The sequence below is a fragment of the Eschrichtius robustus genome, chromosome 8, assembly GCF_028021215.1.
Source record: "Eschrichtius robustus isolate mEscRob2 chromosome 8, mEscRob2.pri, whole genome shotgun sequence".
Classification (NCBI taxonomy): Eukaryota; Metazoa; Chordata; class Mammalia; order Artiodactyla; family Eschrichtiidae; genus Eschrichtius; species Eschrichtius robustus.
Genome location: NC_090831.1, coordinates 15,127,669 through 15,149,481, shown reverse-complemented (window position 1 = coordinate 15,149,481; position 21,813 = coordinate 15,127,669). Strand labels below are relative to the sequence as shown.

Sequence of the window (21,813 nt, the reverse complement as noted above, 5' to 3'; positions counted from 1 at the left end):
GGAAAAATTTGATTCCTTGATTCAAGAAACAGTTTTTTCTTTAAAGTAATGCCAAACAATTGGTTGGGTGATTTTATTTAGATGCTTTAAAAAAATTTTTTTTACTTTTTAATTTAAAATAACTTTATTTTCCAGATTTCTTTATCCAGTAATTTCCTACTGCTACAACTGCTAATCTGGATGTGATGTGTAGGTGTTTTAAAATTCAATCCAATAGTCTAGATTTTAGAAATGCTTTTCTAGACATTCTATTTAACTTGTAATATATAATGCATAAAGTAAGCCAGGGCTGTTTTGAAATGTGAACATAATGGTAGCGGACATTTGCCAAAGACAGGTTTGTTTGATCTTGATTTTATTAAACTTCCTGTAGTGCTTCATCGTGATAGTTCTCCAGCCCAGGAAGCTGGTATGTTACACAAATGCATCAACTCCCTAACCTCAGCCGCTGCCAGGCTTTCTAAAGACACTTTCATCAGAGTTCTACCAGGTCTTTACCTTCCAAGGTAAAATGGACATACCTATGGCATCAGTACCATGAAGAAGTACAGGATGATGAATCATACTTCTTTTGTTGCTTAGAACATCTTTACCACAAACCAACTTTATGATGTTTTAAAAACATAAGCAGATCATTTAAGAAGACACTAAACAAAAGTTTTTAATTTATGAAAGTTTGAATAGTTGGTTGAATCTGATGTGTAGATTTCCCCGGTCTTCTTAAGCATGCAGAACTTTCCTTCTCTCATACTTTAGAATAGGAAGGTTGTCTTACTATGTGTTTCTGGTGCTGTGGATTAGCTTCCTTCCCACAGCTCTCTCTTCTCTCTGCATGTTTACTTCTAAAGCATCTGTGTTTGTTAGTTATCATGCCTCTTTCTCATACTGGCAAAGTATGTTTGTAAATGTCAGGTTACTCCCTTATGATTCCCGTTCTCCACTTCTAGCTGTTTCATTTTGGAAACTGTGGGCTGTACACAGAGCTTTTAAAAACCGTCATAAACCAGGTCTCATAACACGTGGTGGGCCTTGCAAGAAGAGAGTCAGATTGAGGTGCTTCTTGCCCCCAGAGGAACCCAGACCCGGGGTAGAGTGGGCACAGCTGGGGCAGCTCGTGTCTTTAGGGACAAATCCAATGACTGCATCCCAGGGGCCATTTGAACACCTTCTGATGTCCCTCCTGTTTCCTTCTAGGAATCTGATGGAGAGGGTCCCTCCTGTTTCCTTCTAGGAATCTGATGGAGAGGACAGAAGTGGAAGACCCGAGTCTTAATTCTAAGATATATCTTGAAATATCCCTCAGATGGGTGTGTCCTTATATAATAATCCACGTAGGCCTCAGCTGCTACCTTTTTGTTTTTTTCATCTGTAAGCAAACATTTACTTTAGAGGCGAGAATAATTTCGGTAACACAGATGAAGAAAGCTTTTTTTAAAATTTATTTATTTTTGGGTGTGCTGGGTCTTCATTGCCGCGTGTGGGCTTTCTCTGGTTGCAGCGAGTCGGGGCTACTCTTCATTGCAGTGCGTGGGCTTTTCATTGCAGTGGCTTCTCTTGTTGCGGAGCACGGGCTTCAGTAGTTGCAGCACACGGGCCCCAGAGCACGCGGGCTTCAGTAGTTGTGGCACGCCAGCTCAGTAGTTGTAGCTTGTGGGCTGTAGCGCGCAGGCTCAGTAGTTGTGGCGCACGGGCTTAGTTGCTCCGCGGCATGTGGGATCTTCCCGGACCAGGGCTTGAACCCGTGTCCCCTGCATTGGCAGGCGGATTCTTAACCACTGCGCCACCAGGGAAGTCCCTGAAGAAAGCTTTGAAAGAATGCGAAGAGACACAATCTGCAGGTGTAGAACTCTCTTTGCCTGTCAGACGACAGGGGGAATAGATCAGAGTGGCAGACTCAGATGACTCCAGGCTAGGTCAAGGCTGAGGCCAAGTGGAGGGTGCGGGCTCCATCTAAAGAGTTCAGCAGCTTCTTGGCTTTATTCTTATGGTAAGGGAATGCAGGCCTGGCTATTCTGTGTCTTTTAACTTTTCCAGAGAAGCTAGACATCTGGAATTTTAGATGAAAGATCATTATTTAAAATGTTAGCAATTAGTTCAAGATCTTTAGAAACACTGCACAAGACCAAGCAAAACATGTCTGTAAGCCAAGTCTGCTCCACAGGCCTTTGGATAAGATGATAAATATTTTTAGTGTCTGTTATTCTCAATTCTCTCTCTCTCGGAGGAGAACACACAGTGTCCTGCTGTGGCCGGAAGTAATACAGAGGAGAAGGCTGGGTGCCTGGGTTGAGAGACTTGGTTTGGCCGCCCCAGTAGGTGCCCAGAGGCCCTCTCCACTTCTCCCAGGAGAGACTGTGGGACTCCTGTAAAATGCTAGCAGTGGTAGCTACTGCGCTATAGCAGCTGCTGTTTACCATCTGGGTGGTATCAATTCTGTGCTGAAGCAGATGGAGCTGAAGTTTTGGCTTAGCTTTGCAACCAGCCTGGGGACCAGTACAGTAGTAACATCTCAAAGATGTAAGCTATTCTTTCTGGAAGCAAAAGGATTTCAGGTTTCTGTTTTTTTCCACGTGCAAAGGGTATCATCGTTTAGGAAGCCACCAGTATAGATACGGTAGAATTTTTCTCCAGTTCTAGCAGTGTGGGATTAAGGGAAGAGAATACGGCAGAGAGCTGTGCGTTTGGGCTGTAAGTACTGCTGAAGTGGCCCTCAGGTAAGGCAACAAGACCACCTGTGCCTGAGCTGTGCTGTGTCACGAGAGCCACCTGTGGAAAAATAAGAATGGATTACAAGTTTTTGCTAATTGCAGAATCAGAGCATGCATTGGAAAAATTAATATTCATCAATCAGCCTATTTTTTGCTAATTATAACACAGAACCTCTAAATCTCACATGGCTCCCCTTTGAGAAGCTGATGGAAGCAGCAGTCTCCCTTTCTAGAAAACTACAGGTAGTAAAGGAAATATTTTAGGCTTTGTGAACCATATAGTCTCTGTTGTGACTGTTCACCTCTGCTCTCTTCATGTGAAAGTGTCCATAGCAATCGATACCAACCATAGGACTGCATGTGGTAGTATTCTAATAAAACTCCATATTAAGAAACAAGCAGCCTGCAATATTTGACTTACAGGCTATAGGTTGTTGACTCCTAGTTTAGAACATTGACAGCTGTGGTAGATTGGAATATTTCTCAGTAAATATCCACTTACCTTCTCCTCCTCTTTGGATGGAATGTACATCTCAGCTCCACGCCCTTTGGGCTTGGCCTTGAGATATACTTTGACCTCTAGAATGTGAACAGACATGTTGGATACAGAGATTGCAGTGTGTTTACATGGTCGAGCTTGTCTCCTGTGCTCCTGCCATTTGCCATGAAGAGAACATGTAGTTTCTCCATGACTACTTCCCCATGTAGCCCTGGTCCAAGGGGAAAGACAAACAGGCAGCAGACTTAGACACAACACAGTTTGAAGCCAAGCTCTGCTATCCACTACCTGAAGCAGAGTTGCCAGCTGGGCCCAGACTAGACCAGCTGAACTGCAGGCACCCTGCAGACCCATGAGCTTGAGAACAAATGTAGATTGTTTCAAGCCATTGGGTTTGGGGGTAGTTTGTGAACACAGCATGATTGTAGAAATAGCTAGCCAATACAGAGGATGGTTACCCATCCAGATAAAACAATTATGATATGAATCTCTTTTTCAAAAACCAAAATAGCAAAAGAGGATTCTCATCTCCTTACACAAATTCCAGTAAAAGATAAGGGGATGGTTTTCTTTATTTTATAATTCTCCACCCCACTCCTTATCACCTTCCCCCCTCCCCATGCTTCTTCCATAGTTGGAATAAACCCTGCATGGTAGATTCAGCCTCCTGCGTGTACAGCTAATCAGAACTTAATACCCACTTTAGAGAGGCATAGCTTTCCTCAAGCCAACCCCAGAGAGGACTCAGTACAAGAACTGGATATTTAATACTTTTCAATATTATATCTGGGAAAATAACCAAGCTTTTCCTCAGAAACAAACAGTGTGGTCTCCTCAGTTCAGCAGAGTTTTTTGAGATCCCCCTCGGCGTGAGTGTCTGTGCTAGATGCTAGACAGGATTTATCCAGTCAATATCTGTTTTGTTCTTGCTGTGTGTTGTGTACTGAGGTAGTCCCTGGGGACACAGGGATGTGCAAATCAAATTCAAGGCCTTCAAGGAGCACTCCAGCTAGCAGGAGGGCAGGCAAGTAAGTGGATAATTAAGGCACAGTGTGGTAAGCAGTACCATAAGTGGCATATCCATAGTCCTAGGGGAGCTTGGAGGAGATGCACTTGGCCTTGTGTGGCGATTGGAATGTGGGCAGCATTTCAGGGAAGTCTTCTTGAAGGAATTGACACTTGAACTGAATCTTTCTGAAGGACATGGTTAGAACGAAATCCTGTTATTGTAGAGTAGAAAGAGGCTTTAGAAGTATCTTCCTCTTGACACATTAAAAGGAAGCCCTCCCTCCCTTTTAAAATTTACTTCTGTCCCAGACAGAGATCAGTCTGATTAGAGTCAAGCGGCCGAGAGCAATCTGTGCAGTGGGTAACTTTATCATTGAAGCTATTGCAAGTAGTATCTATACATTCTAGCTAATTAGAAGTCATATATACACACGTCTGAAAAATAATGTAACGATTCTCATTTCCCAAGTCAGGTGTACAGCATTGTATGATGTCAGTTTTTTAGTTGGAAATAGCCTCCGATTTCTGGGGTGGCTGTTTTGCTTTGTTGTCCTTTTTATTCATGAGGGGTGGGCTCAGGAAAGGAGGAATGGGTGAGACTAAGAAGATGATCCAATTACCTTGCAAATGATTTTCTTCCTAAAAACAGTCCTCAGTTTGAATTGTGAATTTGTTGAATTTTCTGTACAGTCTAGTGGCTTTAAATCATTGATACAACAGTAAATTATCAAAAAATGAGTACAGCCATGTTAGCACTACTCAGCCCAAGAAAGAGGACTTGACCAAGCTTGCACCCTGTTGTCACTTTTCCTTTCCTCTTGCTCAAAGGTAATCAGTGACCCAGCCTCTAATGACATAGATCAGTTTTTGCCTTGAAGGTCTACAGTTAAGTTCCTATAGATTTCCAGAAGTAGGGTTACTAGATCAAGAAGTATGATTATTTTAAAGTATCATAGTTCAAACTGCATAACGAAATTGCTTTCAAAAATGCTATGTCATTGAGGCCGCGATAATGAGAGGCCCGCGCACCGCGATGAAGAGCGGCCCCCACTTGCCACAACTAGAGAAAGCCCTCGCACAGAAACGAAGACCCAACACAGCCAAAAATAAATAAATAAGTAAATTAAAAAAAAAAAAATGCTATGTCATTCAATCACCACATTGTATGAAAATGTGGAAAGGACTTTTGTTCCTGAGTGTGGGGAGGGAGAGAATTGAAGGTCCAGTGTGAAGATGTAGAGTTCTGGACTGTGAATAGGACCAAATGGGACCATATTACTTTAGGGAAATTCCAGCAATGTTTTGAAATTGTATTTTACCCACCTGGGAAATGTTCTTCTTTCTACTGGACATTGTCAGTCATTGTGGCAGAAGCGAGAGCAGGGTGAGCCATGCGCTGGTTCTTAAGATCTGGGCGCAGGTAACACACATTACAGTGGCCACATTACACTGGCCAAAGAAAGGCATATGAATTCAGTAGAGCCAAGGGTATATAATCCTCCCATAGGGAGAGGTGGTGTAGGAAGGGAGACTACAATATTTGGCAAAGAAAAATACCATCCATCATACACTCTGTCTGATGACTTTGCCTCATCCATGAGGAGATCAGATCATTCAGATCGCCAGTCTTTTATTATAGAAGCACATGCTGGCCTTGCGGGGATGGGGTTCCTGCGAGTCCACATAGGACTGTGATTGTTGCAGTTATCGGTGGGGTTATAATGGTAAACTAATGGTAAACTTTTTGAGGTCTGCATACTTCTTTTCCAAGAAGAGGCCCGGAAGCATGCTTATTCATTAAGAGGTAATGGAAATGCTAAATTTGGTTTATTAGATACCTCTGGTGGAAAGCAATTTCTCTTTAGGAAACAGATTTTTTTTTTTTATAATTGGTTTACACGTTCTGGTTACATGCTCTCTGGGAAGCTATTCAGTAAATGTTCTCCTAGTCCATGGGTAGTGACACTGACAGAACTGTAGAGGTTTTCTCCCTGGCACCGCAAGGAAGCTGGCTTGGCTGGGTCACCCAGAGGCTTGCTCCAGGTTCCAGGCACACCTTTCTGTTGTTAACAGCCTGTTTTTACCCTTTACTACTTACTATAGATATGCATTCTTCTTTACTGACGGTCTTTCCCATAACAGTTTTTTTGGTATTGATAGTATTGAAGGATAACATCAAGAATTGCTTCTCATTTCTCTTTCTCTCTATATCTTTATCAAGACAGAAATGTCTTCAGTTAAAACACCCTGATGCTCAGGGAGACAGGCAGTCACACGGGGCAGGGGTAGCACTGTGGTATCAGGTGGGCTCTGATTTAACGTGCGTTTCTCTTTCATTCCCCAAAGATTTCTTCTCTCTAGGGATGGTGAAGTTGGAGAGGGGCTCCTTTAACCCCCCTGCAGGATGAACCCTGTGCCAGAAGACATGGAGAACGCTCTCATGGGGAGTCAGAGCTCGCACGCTTCCCTGCGCGAAGTCCATTCCATCAACCCCAGCCAACTCATGGCCAGGATTGAGTCCTATGAAGGAAGGGAAAAGAAAGGCATATCCGATGTCAGGAGGACTTTCTGTTTGTTTGTCACCTTTGACCTCTTATTTGTAACGTTACTGTGGATAATAGAGTTAAATGTAAGTGGTTTTTTTTTTTTTCATGACATTATACAAATTGTTTCCAGAGACAAAAAAAAAAAACCAGTTTTCTTATTTTTCTCATCATTTCTGTCTCATTTTCGTGAATTTCATCTTTTTTTCAAATGAGGCACCACTGGTCTTCTCCAGCTGATTTGGACCTTTCTTGTTTTTTTATGGTTATTATCAATATTTAAAACAAACCTGGTTAGTTTAAAATTCACTTTGTCTGCAATTATGAAAGTTGAATTCTTGGGGTTTTGCTCTATAACAGGAGATGGCAAACTGCAGTCTGAGAGCTAAATTCAGGTGGCCTGGTTTTATAAATAAAGTTTTATTGGAACACAGCCCTGCCCATCTGTTTACATATTGTCTGTGGCTGGCTTTTGTGCTGAGTGGTTGAGTTGAGTAGTTTTGACAGAGTCCATCTGGCCCACAAAGGCAAAGTTTTTTATTCCCTGGACCTTTTCAGAAAAAAACTGCTAATCATTGCTTTAAAAAATGTAACATGCTTCTGGAATATGTTTTAAATGTTGCATTTACTTTCTAGTTCCCACATTTAAGATTTTGCATGCACTTATTTTTTATTTTTTTGCAAAAGATTATTTGTTCATATTTTATCAAAAAATAATCCTAGAGGCATTTGGAGTTTTGTCTCTATTTTGTCAAGTTTATGTGGTTACATTGCCAAATAATTGTCTAGACCAGTACTATCCAATAGAAATGGAATGCAAGCCTCATGTGTAATTTTAAGTTCTCTAGCTGCTACATTTAACAAAAATAAAAATAAGCCGGTGAAATTCATTTTAATAATACATTTTATTTAACACAATATATCTGTTTTCTCCAAAGCCTCGGCTTTGACTGTTTACATTCCTTACCAACAAATAGGTGAACTCTTCCAGAATGCTTCCTCCCAAGCAAAAATTGTCTGTTTCCTTCACTTTCAGCAGTTCATTTATTTCCAAGAAACATTTGCTAAGGCCTGGGTAGCAATAGTTATTAGCTAGTGTTTATTATTAAGAGGTTCGTTCCTCTTTGCTAGGCATGGTGCTAGGTGCTTTATAAGAAATTTATTAAAATAGAGAAAATATGAAAGGATGCTGAAATTCCTGTTGGAAAATGATTTTTAATTTTGCCTCATAATAGAAAGAGTCAATGTCTTAATCTAAACTTTGATTAATATTCTGATTCATAGCAATTTTAGTTCTAGATTCTAGACTCTTAAAAATTAGCATCATTGGATTCATTTAATTTCATCATAAATTCTAATAGAGTAATAAAACTCTTCATGAAAGCAGATATATACTTATATTAGAAAATAAAAAAAATTTAAACAAAAGAAGATAGATTTTTCCCAGAATCAAGGTCATATGCAGCACGAATCTACTGTTAAGTTTCTGTTTATAGATTTTTCCTTCTGTTAATCTTACATTGTGGGTATGCCTTAGTTTTGTTTCAAACCAAAAAAGCCAGTGATATGACAACAGTAATTTAAAGTGTCTCTTTTAACCATGTGTTCCATGTGTACCCATTAAAGAATATATTTAAATTGATATATTTTAAAGGAGTAATATATTTTCAAAACCAGCAGCTGTGGCATGAGAGATGAAAAAGAAATGCATCTTTTAACAGGAAAGTTTAGCAGCAGTCTTAAGGAAGCACACTTAAAATTATTGCAGTGACAGCACAAAATCAAGGCATTCATTGGTTTGCCACTAATATGACCACTGAGTGTGCACTTAAGTTAGGGAAGCTATGGGATGGGGCCGTGGTGGGTCACAGGATTACACTACTCACTTCCCTCCTTTCTTACTGCTTCAAGGAAATTGAAATGGAAGTGAAGTAAGTGGGATGCACCCTGTTTCGTTCATCATAAGGGATCTGTTTCCATCCATATGCAACATTTTATAAATGAAAAATCACCAGGCCTAGCAATTGAGAAATTTGTTTCTATCCTCACTTTCCCACTGACTACCAGTTTCCCCATTTGTAAAAAGAGTATATGATCTTTAAGATAGTATATCATGACTTTCTTAGCAAGGCTATTTTAAAAAAAAGAAAACATTTAACTTTCTAGTTCTATTTGTTTTGAATTGTCAGTCCTAACCCGGGTTTTTCATTACACACTGTACCATCCCTTTTCTTTTGTTGTCTGTCTCTGTAAATCTCTAATCACTCGGATCCACTGTTATTTTCACATGCCTGTACGTTTACTGAGTGCCAAGACATAGGCTTCTGATTCAGGTGTTGCAAGCTCCACAAAAAGCTACATGAGCTTTAAAGTTTAGCAGAGGAGGTGTAACAGATATCTTATATTGCCTCCTACTGTTGATCTTTAAAAGAGGAAAGAAATAGCATAAAGGGAGCTTAGGCCTTCAAAAGAGTATGGGGACCCAGCTGTTCTATGCAATCATAACAATAACCAAAATATTTCGCCTTCATATATGACTTCCAACTTAGCCACTTTTCCTCCTGGCTCCAGGGAGTTGACTGGCGCCAACCCAGCCTGGTGTGCAGGGCCTGGGCGAGCTGGAGCAGCCTAAGAGCACCTTGGTTCATTTTCCTGCTGGAAGACCTTGGGCCAGCTGATTTCTGTGGGCCAGTTGAAGGGATGGTTCTGGTTCTGTGTAGGATCTGCTGGTACACCCTTGAGTAGATTGGTTTCCCAAATTGGATCTAGAATTCACCATCAGTTTGATTTGCCTGAAGACTCTGTTTCCTCTCCAAACTCCTCTACCCCAGGCTCTTTAGACTGACAGGGACAGGGGTCAAAATGGCAGGAGAAGGGAAGTTGTTTTTCTTTCTCAGCTTTTGACACTTTGGTTGAGATTGTGGTTCAAGAAAGACCTTTATCAGTGCTTATTGCCTGTCTTCTTATTTTCTAACTGGTATACCAGAAAGTGTCAGAATGCTTCTAATTTGTCCCAGAGCTGTCACGGCCAACTCTGTGGCCTCAGGCAAGCCATGTAAGTTCTTTGAGCCTTGGTTTCTCAGTCAGTTAACTGAGCTAATACCTGTCTTGCCTTCCTTGTGAATTCTTGTGAGGAGGAAATAAAAAGATACATTCCACAGCCCCTTGGCAGTTATGAAGCTCTATATAACTATAGATTATGTAATTTACTATTAGCTAAATAAATTCTACCCAGAAAGAGAAAAAACAAGTTGGTTATTAATCTCTATTGTTACACTTATGTTTCAGGTATTTATTATCCTACTGATTCTGATTCTGATTTTATTACCCCACTGTCATTAATGTTCTATAGTTAAACTGTGATGACCCATGATAACAAAAACTCACTGGGAGAGTTCATTGGGTTGGAATTATCTGAAGAGTGGAATTGGGGATAGAAGGGTGATCTAGGATTGGATGGTGGAACCAATAGGGAGAGGGTTTCGAGATGGAGGTGAACAGAAGCACTGAGGCAAGAGTGTTGTGCTTATGCGGGTGTGTGTGTGTGTGTGTGTGTGTGTGTGTGTGTGTGTGTGTGTGTGTGTGTGTTTTGGAGGGGACAAGGGCAGATGCAGAGAAAATATTAGCCTGGCTAGAAATAAGGTGCCTGTAGGAAATGAAATTGCCTAGGTAACCTGGTTCTAAACAATTGAGATTCTTAAAGAGCTACATGGAAGTGTTGGACTTAACCTCAGTTGTGAGCTGAGATAGGTTCTAGAGCAGATTGGAAAACACGGTTTTGAGATGTTCCAGAGGTCACTGACTCACATTCCACATTACATCATGACCTACCTGCTGTGTCGACTTGGACGCTTAACTTGACATTGCTCCCCGACGACACATACACACACCCACTTCTTCATCAGTAAAAAAATACCCTGATGCTCAGGCCAAAGGTGAAGACTCATCCTTGATTGATTTGCTTGTTTGTTTTGTATTTCTCATGCCCCCTGTCCAATCTAAAAGTAAGTCCTCTCAAATCTGCCTGCAAAATATACTCACAATGTGATCCCTTCTCTCCATTTCTACCATTGCCACCCTCGACCAAGCCAACATTATTACTCATCCAACCTACTGCACCCTGTCTGTGCCTGACCAGTTTGCCTGCTTCCACACTTGCCCTCCCAAAATCCATTCTCCTGATAGAATCCAGAGTGACTATTAAAAGTAAAAACATAAATCAGATGTTACTTTCTGTTTAAAACCCTTCGTGGACTTAACCAGAGCACTTAGGGTAAAGTCCAAATGCTGAAACTTGGCTTGCAAAGTCCCCCGGAGGCCAACCCAGACTTCCTTTCCCACCCTCTGTTCCTGGCCCACCCAGATCAGCCAGACTTCTGTTCTCAGAATGGAACAAGCTCTCTTCTGTCTTAGACCTTAATACTAGTTCCTTCTATATGAAATGGTTAATTTCCTTTACCTTGATGTAGATTTCAACTTAGCATGCTGGTATCAGTTTAAATGTCACCAAGAGAAGACTTCCATGACCACCCAACCCAAAGGAGTCAACTGTTATTCCATCACACTGTCCTGCTTCTGTCCTCTGTGTAACACTGATTTTCTTATGTGTCTCTATCTCCACTTGCTAGTATGGAAGCTCCATAAAGGCAGAGATAATTGTTTTGTTTACTGGAGTATTCCCTGTGTTTAGAACAGTCCTTGGCATTCACTAGGTGCTCAACAGATATTTGGTGAATGGATCAAGATCATGGCAGTGGTTTGCAGGTTAGGATAAATTCCGGGCAGATTGACAGTAAGAACATTTAACTCAGAAACTGCTGAAGGAGCCCCATGGAAGGTGGTAGGAGTAGAAAAGGAGCAGCTAACTTGAGAGACATACTAAAGGAAGAAATATCAGACGATTTGTTGATAGGCTGATTTTATCACCCCCAGTATCCAAAGATGACTCTAAGATTTCTAAGGATGGAGCCTAGAATAACAGTACCAGCTCTGGCAGAGCTCTGATTGGGAAGGGGTTCCATGTGAAACTAAAGATGAATCTGGGACATCTTGTGCTAGAGACGACCAAGATTTTGAAATAATTTATAGTACAAGATGGGCTAGAAATGTAGATTTTAGATTTCTATATTTAAAGGCAACATGAAATCAGGGTCTCTTAAAGTATATGGATACCGAAGAGAACCCTTTTCTACTGGCTAGTTATTGAACTGTTATCAGCAGCTTTAATTCCTGTTCTCTGAGCCAGGAGGGGTAACTTCTATGTGGTAGAGAACTCCTCTTTGCCGTAGGCTACTTGGAATAATCTTTTTAAAAAATATGTTGGATATTGGTAAGTTTCCTTAGTCTGAAGAGACACAGCAGTGAGACTAGATGGTTGGTTGGCTTTTAATTCTCCTTGCTCCCAGGTTTTCAATTCTATTCATTTGTAAAGGTCTATCTATAGTCAGGCAGGTCTGTAGGCAACCTGCGCAAATTACACAGAAGTCTAAGCCTCCTTAAGGGATTTAAAGTACAGAATAGTGTTTATGGTATACTCCATTTTCATAACAAGTACAGTTGACCCTTGACCCCAGCATGTGGGGGAGGGGGACAGTAATCTTTGTATAATCTGTAGCCAGCCCTCCGTATCCGAGGTTCCTCCGCATCCACGGATTCAACCAACCATGGACCATGTAGTACTGTAGTATTTACTATTGCAAAATATCCACGTGTAAGTGGACCCGTGCAGTCCAAACCCCTGTTGCTTAAGGGTCAACTGTACTTGAAAAGGTATCTAAGCCAAGAGAATCCTTTCCTTATGGCAACTTTTATTCTAATTTGACCAATTAGCAAACCTTGCAAAGGTATTCCTTATTGATTTTTTTCCCCTTTTTTCTTTTACCCAGGTCTTGGGTTAATTGCCCTCTAATTTGTCCTTCTCAGACCAGCTGCACTGGTTTGCCAGGACCAACAATGTCTGTGCTCCAGATTGGAACCGTGAATTTACTGTTGTACATCATGTTCACTATTATCAGCTAATCCACGGGCCCTCGCCTTATAGAGGGTCTGCTTAGAACGCTACATTCGCTACCACGCATACGTTCCCTTCCTTGATTAGTATTCTATATAGTTCAATATGCAGAATTTTGAACCTGATCATTTAAAATTCATCTTGATAGGAAAATTGGGAGAGGACAGAAAATTTATCGTATTAGGTTTAATTTTCATCATCTACTATAACTTTCTCACATAGGTCTAATCTGGTCCTTATTTTGTTATCCAAGTTAAAATATATATATACATGTAAGTTGATAAGAGTGCAGAATTTTAAAGTGCTAGGAGCAAATAGGAGCAATCAGGAGATTTTTTACACTTCTATCCTGTGTCATGATAACTGTCTTCATGGATGTGTGCTACGAGATCAGGGGACCACTTGACCTTCCAAGACTTAAAATAGTGCAGTGGTCAGAAAGTGAGGGGAGCCCTGGATAAATGTTAATTGTCTTCTTTAAAAATATGTTTGTATATACAATGGAATATTACTCAGCCATAAAAAGAAACGAAATTGAGTTATTTGTAATGAGGGATGGACCTAGAGTCTGTCATACAGAATGAAGTAAGTCAGAAAGAGAAAAACAAATACCGTATGCTAACACATATATATGGAATCTAAAAAAAAGAAGAAAAAAATGGTTCTGAAGAACCTAGGGGCAGGACAGGAGTAAAGACACAGACGTAGAGAATGGACTTGAGGACACGGAGAGGGGGAAGGGTAAGCTGGGATGAAGTGAGAGAGTGGCATGGACATATATACACTACCAAATGTAAAATAGATAGCTAGTGGGAAGCAGCCGCATAGCACAGGGAGATCAGCTTGGTGCTTTGTGACCACCTAGAGGGGTGGGATAGGGAGGGTGGGAGGGAGACGCAAGAGGGAGGAGATATGGGGATATATGTATATGTATAGCTGATTCACTTTGTTATAAAGCAGAAACTAACACACCATTGTAAAGCAATTATACTCCAATAAAGATGTTAAAAAAATAATAATAATAAAAATATATGTTTGTGTGATTGAAGACTTTATCTTACAAGAGAAAAAAAATTAGTTTTCACATTTAACATTTCAGTTTACCAAAATATGAACTACAAAAAAAGGCATTGTTCGTCATTATATATTTATATTTGTTGAACAAGTGAATTCAGAATTCAAGTGGGAAATGCTCTTCAGCATTTTTCTATTCGAATTATGAGCGTTCTTTTCTTCCATATTTTAACATTTCTGGGTTGGGAGAAGGCAGAAAAGTGTATGCAAAACCTTACTTGTGTGTTCTCTTGTATTATTTTCACGCATAACTCTCCTCATTTTTACTATTTCCTCTCCTTCCCAGGTGAATGGAGGTATTGAGAACACGTTAGAGAAAGAGGTGGTGCAGTATGACTACTACTCTTCTTATTTTGATATATTTGTAAGTATTCTCTGTTGTAGGTTTCATTTTGGACATGATGAAACTAACCAAAAGGCAAATTTCCTGTCAGTAGACCTCAGATTCTGTGCCATTCTTTTTTCCTCTTTTAAACGTTATCTTTCCTTTTTCCTTATTCTTGGACCATTCAGTGCAGTCTCTCTCTCTCTCTTTCTAAGAAATTGCCTGGTCATCTTGAGGAAAAAAAAAGATTAATGAGGAATAAGGGAGCATAGCAGAAGAAGCCATTCTGATTTTCCTTTATTCTTTAAAATGGCTGAGATAGAAGCCACTGACAGACCCTAATCACTGAAAGGAAAATGCACCTGTTTACATAATAGCACAGTGAAAATGCCATTCCTTTTCTGTCTTGAGATAGATTTCTGTGTATATTTTTAAAAATAATTCTGTTTCATTTTTCCATAATAGGAGTTTTCGAGAAAAGTGATGTATTGATAATCTTGGGCAAAACTAGTCAGTTGTAGAATTATATAGATGCAGTTATCTGTAGATGAGGCAGTATCTTTCCAGGACACACTGTGACTTTGGTTGGGTTTAATACATCTCACAGTATCTCTTTATAGGTGATAGTGTAAGTCAGTCAGATTCTAACATTGTGTTAGACACGACATAGGCAATTAAAATTCATAAAGAATCCCCCCTAAATTCATTTTAACTGCTTTACTCACTATCTTTAGAAGCTGTGTGCAAAATGGATAAGACCCTTGAAGTCAGAAAAACCTGGGTTTGATTCACAACACTATCACTCATTGTATATCTTTGAATATATTAGGTCTAAACTTCAGTTTCCTCATATGTGAAACGAGATCATCATCGTTCTGAAAAGTAAATGAAATAACACCTGGAAAACACTTAAGCCCAATGATAGGTATGTCCTAGGAGCTCAGAGACTCACCTGCAATCACGGTTATTACCATCATTAGTTTTGGATGAAGAGTATTACTGATTATATTTTCTAGTGGTTTTCATACTACTCTCAAAAGTCTTGTTTTGTTTTGTTTTTCCCACACTCACTGCAGAAGTATGTATGAGGAAAGAGATGGGGTTCCCAGTAAATAGAGATCAGGGTTTATGTCATCACCCCCTTGCAATCTGAGTAATTCCATTTTCATCTGTACAGTATGTTAGGGTTCCAATAAGGTTGTTTTGAAAAAGTGTTTGGCTGCTACAGAATATTTGGAAAACCACTGATATAATTTCATCTCCTTTTCCAGATGAAGAAATTGAGTCTCATGGTTCAGTGTCTTGACCTACCCCAGGTCACTGAACTTGGTGGCAGAGCATGTGAGATCCCAAATCTCTTGATAATTTTTTCCTGTAAAACTATTGACATAGAATAACAAAATTGACTTCTCTTTTTCCTTTTATTTCCCCTGTTGAATTTATCTTAACATAGTCTGAGCCAGGACTTACCGGGAAGCCAAGTTAATCCACTGGCCAGATCTCCAAGGATTGTCTGAACTCTGCTTAGGGAGTTAATGATACTGGACAAATAGGTGGGACCTATTAGCTCAGCTTGGAAAGACTGTCATGCCTGGCCCTGCAAATGGACACAGCCTCCAGGAAACCTTGGGATCTGGGAGACTTTGAGATAGAGGAATAAAGACTTATACTTTTGCCAAGTCCGGAATGCAAAGATAGGGGTAGGATACATAGAGAAACTAAACGGTTAGCAGATTATTAGAAAACACGTTTTTAATGAAAGCAGGAAATTAAAACAAAAACAACTGCAAACTTCATTTACGTGAAAGGATCTTCAGTGAGGTCACCCAGCCAGTGGCAGCAAAGACGTTGTCAGCCTCCAGCCTTTCAGCAGTTGTGATTAGTGAGGAACTTCGGGCAGACCCCCTACCCTGAGGCATTGCTCCAGAGCCACCTGACTTCTCCCTACTCAGAATAAGTATGTTTTCCAAGTAAAATTAGTAAAGTTTTATTCCGTGTTTATTCCTTAGTAGAATTACTGAAACAGCTAAGGCATAGTGGATAAGAGCCTGGTCTTCGGAGTCAAGCTACCTGGGTTCAAATCGTGGCATCCTCACTAAGAGTTGTGTGGCCTTGGACAATTTTTCTATCCATCTTAATGACAGTTGACTCATGGGATTGCTGGGCTGGGGGATTACATGGGAAAATAATGCACATAAAAGGTTTCACAAAAGTCCCTGAACCACCCTGAAAAACCAGAGGGCAGGTCCTGGGATAGCAGAACTCTCCCAACACCCCAGTAACTCAGAGCTTTGCAGGGGACTTCACTAAGAATCTGGTATCTTCCAAAAAGTCAGTATTTGTACTTGGAGTGAAAAGGTACTGGAGTGGAAACTTTCAAAGCATTTTCTCCAACCTTAAAAGGATATCAGAATATATATGGACTCAAATAGAAAGGGAGAATAAACATCTAACTATATATTCTTTTGTTGATAATGGGAAGTTAATTTGAATCCCTCTTTGGGCAGTATTCCATAAATTCTAGAGCAGAAGATCCCAAACGCTGGTCTGTAGACCAGTACCCATCTGGGACAGTTTTCAGCTAAATCAGAATAATGAAGACACTTTGGTGGGTTCTTCCTAAAACCCAGTGACTTTACCTTTGTGTATATTCCTTAAAACTTATCTTGTCTTTTCTTTTTAATACAGCTTTTGGCAGTTTTTCGATTTAAAGTGTTAATACTTGCATATGCCGTGTGCAGACTGCGCCATTGGTGGGCCATAGCGGTGAGTATGCCTGGTGAGTGGTTCCTCCCCTCCGATTTTGGTGGCTGGGCCCTGCTCACAAGAGGGCTGAGCTGCAGGCAGATGTGGATTCCATCTGGGTTGAATTCCACTTGCTTTTCCTGAGTCCCCGTCCTCCACACCTCAGTAGGTTTCACTCTCTGGGGCTTCTTTCCAAAGGTAATGAGTAACTAGCTTTGTCGCTATGGAGACTGAGACAAGTGAGGAATCTAGGGCTGACCCGTGATTGTGGTCCAAGCATCAGCCCACCCTCCACCTCATTATGCAAACGAGAGATGAGTTCCGTCCCTCTGTCACGAAGCGATTTGGACAATTTCCTCTCGGGTTGAAGCTGCCTGGTGATTTTTCAGGACTTGCTCTCTGCTTATTTTGATCACTGACTTCCTCACTGTGTTATCCCCCTCGCTCCAGTCTTAAAGGGGAAAGCTCCCTTTTTATGGTTGCCTTCGGGCTTCTCTAAGACAGTGGCAGTTTTTAACTCACCTCTGTTTCCTGGCCTCCAGCCCAGAGCTTTGGCACAAGCTCTTCACCCTCAATAAATATTTACTGATTGAGAGAAGAATTACAAGCAATTCTGCCTGAATTATTTTCCCTGTTTCCATGGACTTCTAAGCAGTCACCTTGTTGAGAGCTCTAACAAGGCAGGTATATGGGGGGGGGGGTGTTGAAGTCCTCAGACTGGAGAGACGTGGGCAGGACCAACCTGCCGTCCTGCTTCTGGAAGGTCAGACCTCAGTCTGTGTGGGACCGGCACAGGCTTGTCCAGCTGGGCATGGGGTTGTGCGCTGTCCTAAGGGGGAGTCCCCCAGGGGCTGCGTCTGCCTGGGCCATCTCTTCTGAGCATCTACAGAATCCCAGGGCTGCTGTCAGACCATCCGTTGAGTCCCAAGTTCACGGTTCATGGATGAGGGCTGACAGTTTCAGCCGGACTTGACTCCCTTTACTGAGTAGGCCGTTGCCGATACCAAACGGCTGTGATGGTTATCCCTTACCCACTGCCTGCAGCAGCCCCAATTTGGGCCGTTCTGTTCCAGTCTCCATGATGTGCACTGGTGTTTGTCAGACCATCTGGTCTCAGTGTTTGTTTCAGGAAAGTGGTTGACGTGCAATGAGAGTTTTAAGACAGTTTCTTCAACCTCTTCTTTGAAATGATCAAAGGGACAGGTCAGATTTAGCGCATCCATTTTATTGTTTTTGATTCTCGTTTTTAAAAACATTTACAGAGTGGGGGCCAGGCAGCTGGAAGGAGTCAGCTGGTACCTGAAGAGCACTTAGTGTCAGCCTGTAAAGTTAATTAGTATCAGAATGTAAGATGCCTCCCCTCCCGTGTTGTGTGTGTGTGTATGTGTGTGTCTGGCTGGTGTGTGTGTGTGTGTATGTTTTGTTTTGCTGACAAAACTAACTACAACTTTGTCAACCCTAAGCATGATGCCTGATGTTCCCCAACCTCCAATCTCCGTTTTGTCAGTCAAGGCTGCTGTTGGCACTCACTTTGGTCAGGTTTCATATTGCTACAAATATCAGTTGAAGGATGGAGAGACAAGGCCCAGGTGCTGTGGGATTGCCTCTGGGCTTCCCAAGCCCTGGAGGAGCCTTTCCTCTATTTCACTGGTCCTTTCTCCTATGCCGATAGCATCTTTGCATGTTGTACCCTCTAGTGGACGAAACAGAGTTTCCCAACACACAGCGTGTGGGTGAAGGGAAACCTCAAGCTGCCAGTCAGGGCTCGTGTGCCACGTGGAAGCCCACTTTGCCCCCGTCTGGTTTAGGGGATAGAGTGACATGGGAGGGAGCTGGGTGAGACAGACCCTTTTCAGGCATTACCTGTTCCTGGCTCAGATGGGTCTCTTGCTTGAGGAAGGTGCCTTCAGAGTGTAAAATATCGAATTTGAACGCTGCTGGATTATGTGTCTTTCAGTTGACGACAGCAGTGACCAGTGCCTTTTTACTAGCAAAAGTGATCCTCTCAAAGGTATGGCTTTCCGCTTTTTCTGTGCCATGACCATCTGTACTGACACAGCTGCGTTCTCCAGGGTGAGCTCATGGTAACTGTGTTTCTCTTTCCTGGTCACGTCTGTTCTTCCAGCTTTTCTCTCAAGGGGCTTTTGGCTACGTGCTGCCCATCATTTCCTTCATCCTTGCCTGGATCGAGACGTGGTTCCTGGATTTCAAGGTGTTACCTCAAGAGGCAGAAGAAGAAAACAGTAAGTTTCTCTCCGAGTTCCCCTCCTGAGACTGGCCAGGCTGGGAGGAGGGGCTGCAGAGGTCTGTCTTTGTTTGTTTGTTTTAATTTTTATTTATATTGGAATAGAGTTGATTTATAGTGTTGTGTTAGTTTCAGCTGTACAGCAAAGTGATTTAGTCATACATATACATATATCTATTCTTTTCCAGATTCTTTTCCCAGATAGGTTATTACAGAGTATTGAGTAGAGTTCCCTGTGCTGTACAGTAGGTCCTTGTTGATTATCTGTTTTATATATAGTAGTGTGTGTATGTTAATTCCAACCTCCTAATTTATCCCTCCCCCTAATATATCCCTATCCCTAATTTATAGTTACCTTTCCCCTTTGGTAACTATACGTTCGTTTTCTAAGTCTGTGAGTCTGTGTCCCTTTTGTAAATAAGTTTATTTGTATCATTTTTAGATTCCACATATAAGTGGTATCACGATATTGATCTTTCTCTGTCTGACTTACTTCACTTAGTATGATAATCTCTATGTCCATCCATGTTGCTGCAAATGGCATTATTGCATTCTTTTTTTATGGCTGAGTGATATTCCCTTGTATATATGTACCACATTTTCTTTATCCATTCCTCTGTCCATGGACATTTAGGTTGATTCCACGTCTTGGCTATTGTAAATAGTGCTGCAGTGAACATTGGGGTATGTGTATCTTTTCGAATTATGGTTTTCCCAGGAGTGGAATTGCTGGATCATGTGATAGCTTTATTTTTAGTTTTTTAAGTGTACTCCATACTGTTCTCCATAGCGGCTGGAACAATTTACATTCCCACCAACAGTGTAGGAGGGTTCAGAGATCTGGCTTTGCGTGGAGCTACGGATGCAGTTAGGCAGATCGCGTGTCTCCACCCTGCAGGGCTGCAGGAGACATCGGGGGAAGCGTTGGATGAAAGGACGGGGACAGGGTGTGGTTCCTCACTCCAGCTGTTAGGCCAGCCTTCCCCAGAAGGAAGCGTGAACACTGGTGGAAAAGACATTCCAGCAGCAACAACAGCCAACACCTCCTTCTCCTCGGACAGGTTGACCTTTTCTCCCTGTGGATAATAGCCGGCGGACACGAAGCATTTTGTGCTGAGATAGCAATTCTACACAGAAGTCCTCAACTTTCCGGAGGCTCCCATCGCTGTCCATCCGCAGCTGGTGCCTTTGAATGGGCCACAGCGTGAATAACAGCGGAGTGCCTACAGGGGGACGGTTTGATGGGTTGCTGATGGAGATGGAGAGGAGGGAGTTAGCCAGCTGGAAATGCTCACCCATCTCAGGCTTTCCAGTCCTCCTCTGAGGAGCAGAGTGAGAGCTGGCGTTACGTAGTCATGAATCCCGTGAAAGCTCTTATAATCTCCCTGTGTGGCTTTGAGCATCACTGGATATTCACTGGGAAATCCAAATGACTGATTGAGCTTTAGGATGAATTATGGGGCTGGAATTCTTCTCTGCATGATGACCTTAGTGAACGCCTGCACATCCCACCTGCCCTCTTAGAGGTGATATAATCAAAGTTCAATGCAGAGACCTGGGCAGTTTCAAGACATGCTGTTTTTTTTAAAATTTATTTAGTTATTTATTTTTGGCTGTTTTGGGTCTTCGTTTCTGTGCGAGGGCTTTCTCTAGTTGTGGCGAGCGGGGGCCACTCTTCATCGTGGCGCGCGGGCCTCTCACTATCGCGGCCTCTCTTGTTGCGGAGCACAGGCTCCAGACGCGCAGGCTCAGTAATTGTGGCTCACGGGCCCAGTTGCTCCACGGCATGTGGGATCGTCCCAGACCAGGGCTCGAACCCGTGTCCCCTGCATTGGCAGGCAGACTCTCAACCACTGCGCCACCAGGGAAGCCCCAAGACATGCTGTTTTTATGCTCTGTCAGTCATCTGCCTGGATTTGCCCTGCCTAATAGGAAAAAAAAAAAATTCTTGTGTCTTATAGAAAGTTAAGCATGATTGTAACCTCAAGATACAGCAGAAGGGAAAATAACCTTGCAAGTGGTTTTATTTTTCAAAAGCTCATATACAAAGAAGAAATCTAGAAGAAAAGAATTATAATTTCAAGAGTAGATTTTAAAACACATTAATCAGACCGAGGTCCGTCTTCTATTCTGTGCCCTCTGTTCCTTTATGAAAATGTGTTATGGAAAGGGGACAAATAAAGCTAATGGAAGCCACTTTTTAAAAAGTTGTACATAGAGGACTTCCCTGGTGGTCCGGTGGTTAGCACTCTGTGTGTCCACTGCAGGGGGCACAGGTTCGATCCCTGGTTGGGGAACTAAGATCCCCCTGCCGCATGGCACAGCCAAAAATAAAAAATAAAAAGTTGTATATAAACATCAAACTGAACTTTATTGAAAGCATTATCAACTGTTAATGTGACTGAGGCTTGCATGCCTATGTGATTAAACCAAATTCAAAGTAACTAATAAAGCAGAATATATAATTAATGAAATAATTGAAAACAGCATTTATTTTCACTGTAGCATGTATTACATGCATACCTGGCACCTGCTGTTTGGCCCGGTGCTTCCTCTAGCTTTATCTTGGTGTTAACTCAGCTTCAGCCAGAAGAACTCATTGTCGATGGCCTCTCTCATCATGTGCTAGTGCTTTGATGCTTTACGTCTGCCATTT

General features: G+C 41.7%; 1 protein-coding gene across 2 annotated transcripts in view; it reads left to right on the top strand.

Annotated features, from left to right (window-relative positions):
• Nucleotides 1-21,813, top strand: part of STARD3NL (STARD3 N-terminal like) — a 49,670-nt gene that overhangs the window by 19,188 nt on the left and 8,669 nt on the right. The window contains exons 2-6 of one of the 2 annotated variants that reach the window (XM_068550357.1): nt 6,577-6,844; nt 14,129-14,206; nt 16,856-16,933; nt 18,870-18,923; nt 19,038-19,155. In XM_068550357.1, coding sequence (XP_068406458.1) covers nt 6,620-6,844; nt 14,129-14,206; nt 16,856-16,933; nt 18,870-18,923; nt 19,038-19,155 — 553 coding nt within the window. In that variant the 5' untranslated portion in view covers nt 6,577-6,619. Of the gene's footprint in view, nt 1-6,561; nt 6,845-14,128; nt 14,207-16,855; nt 16,934-18,869; nt 18,924-19,037; nt 19,156-21,813 lie in introns of both variants that reach the window. The other variant, XM_068550356.1, reaches the window with a different exon arrangement.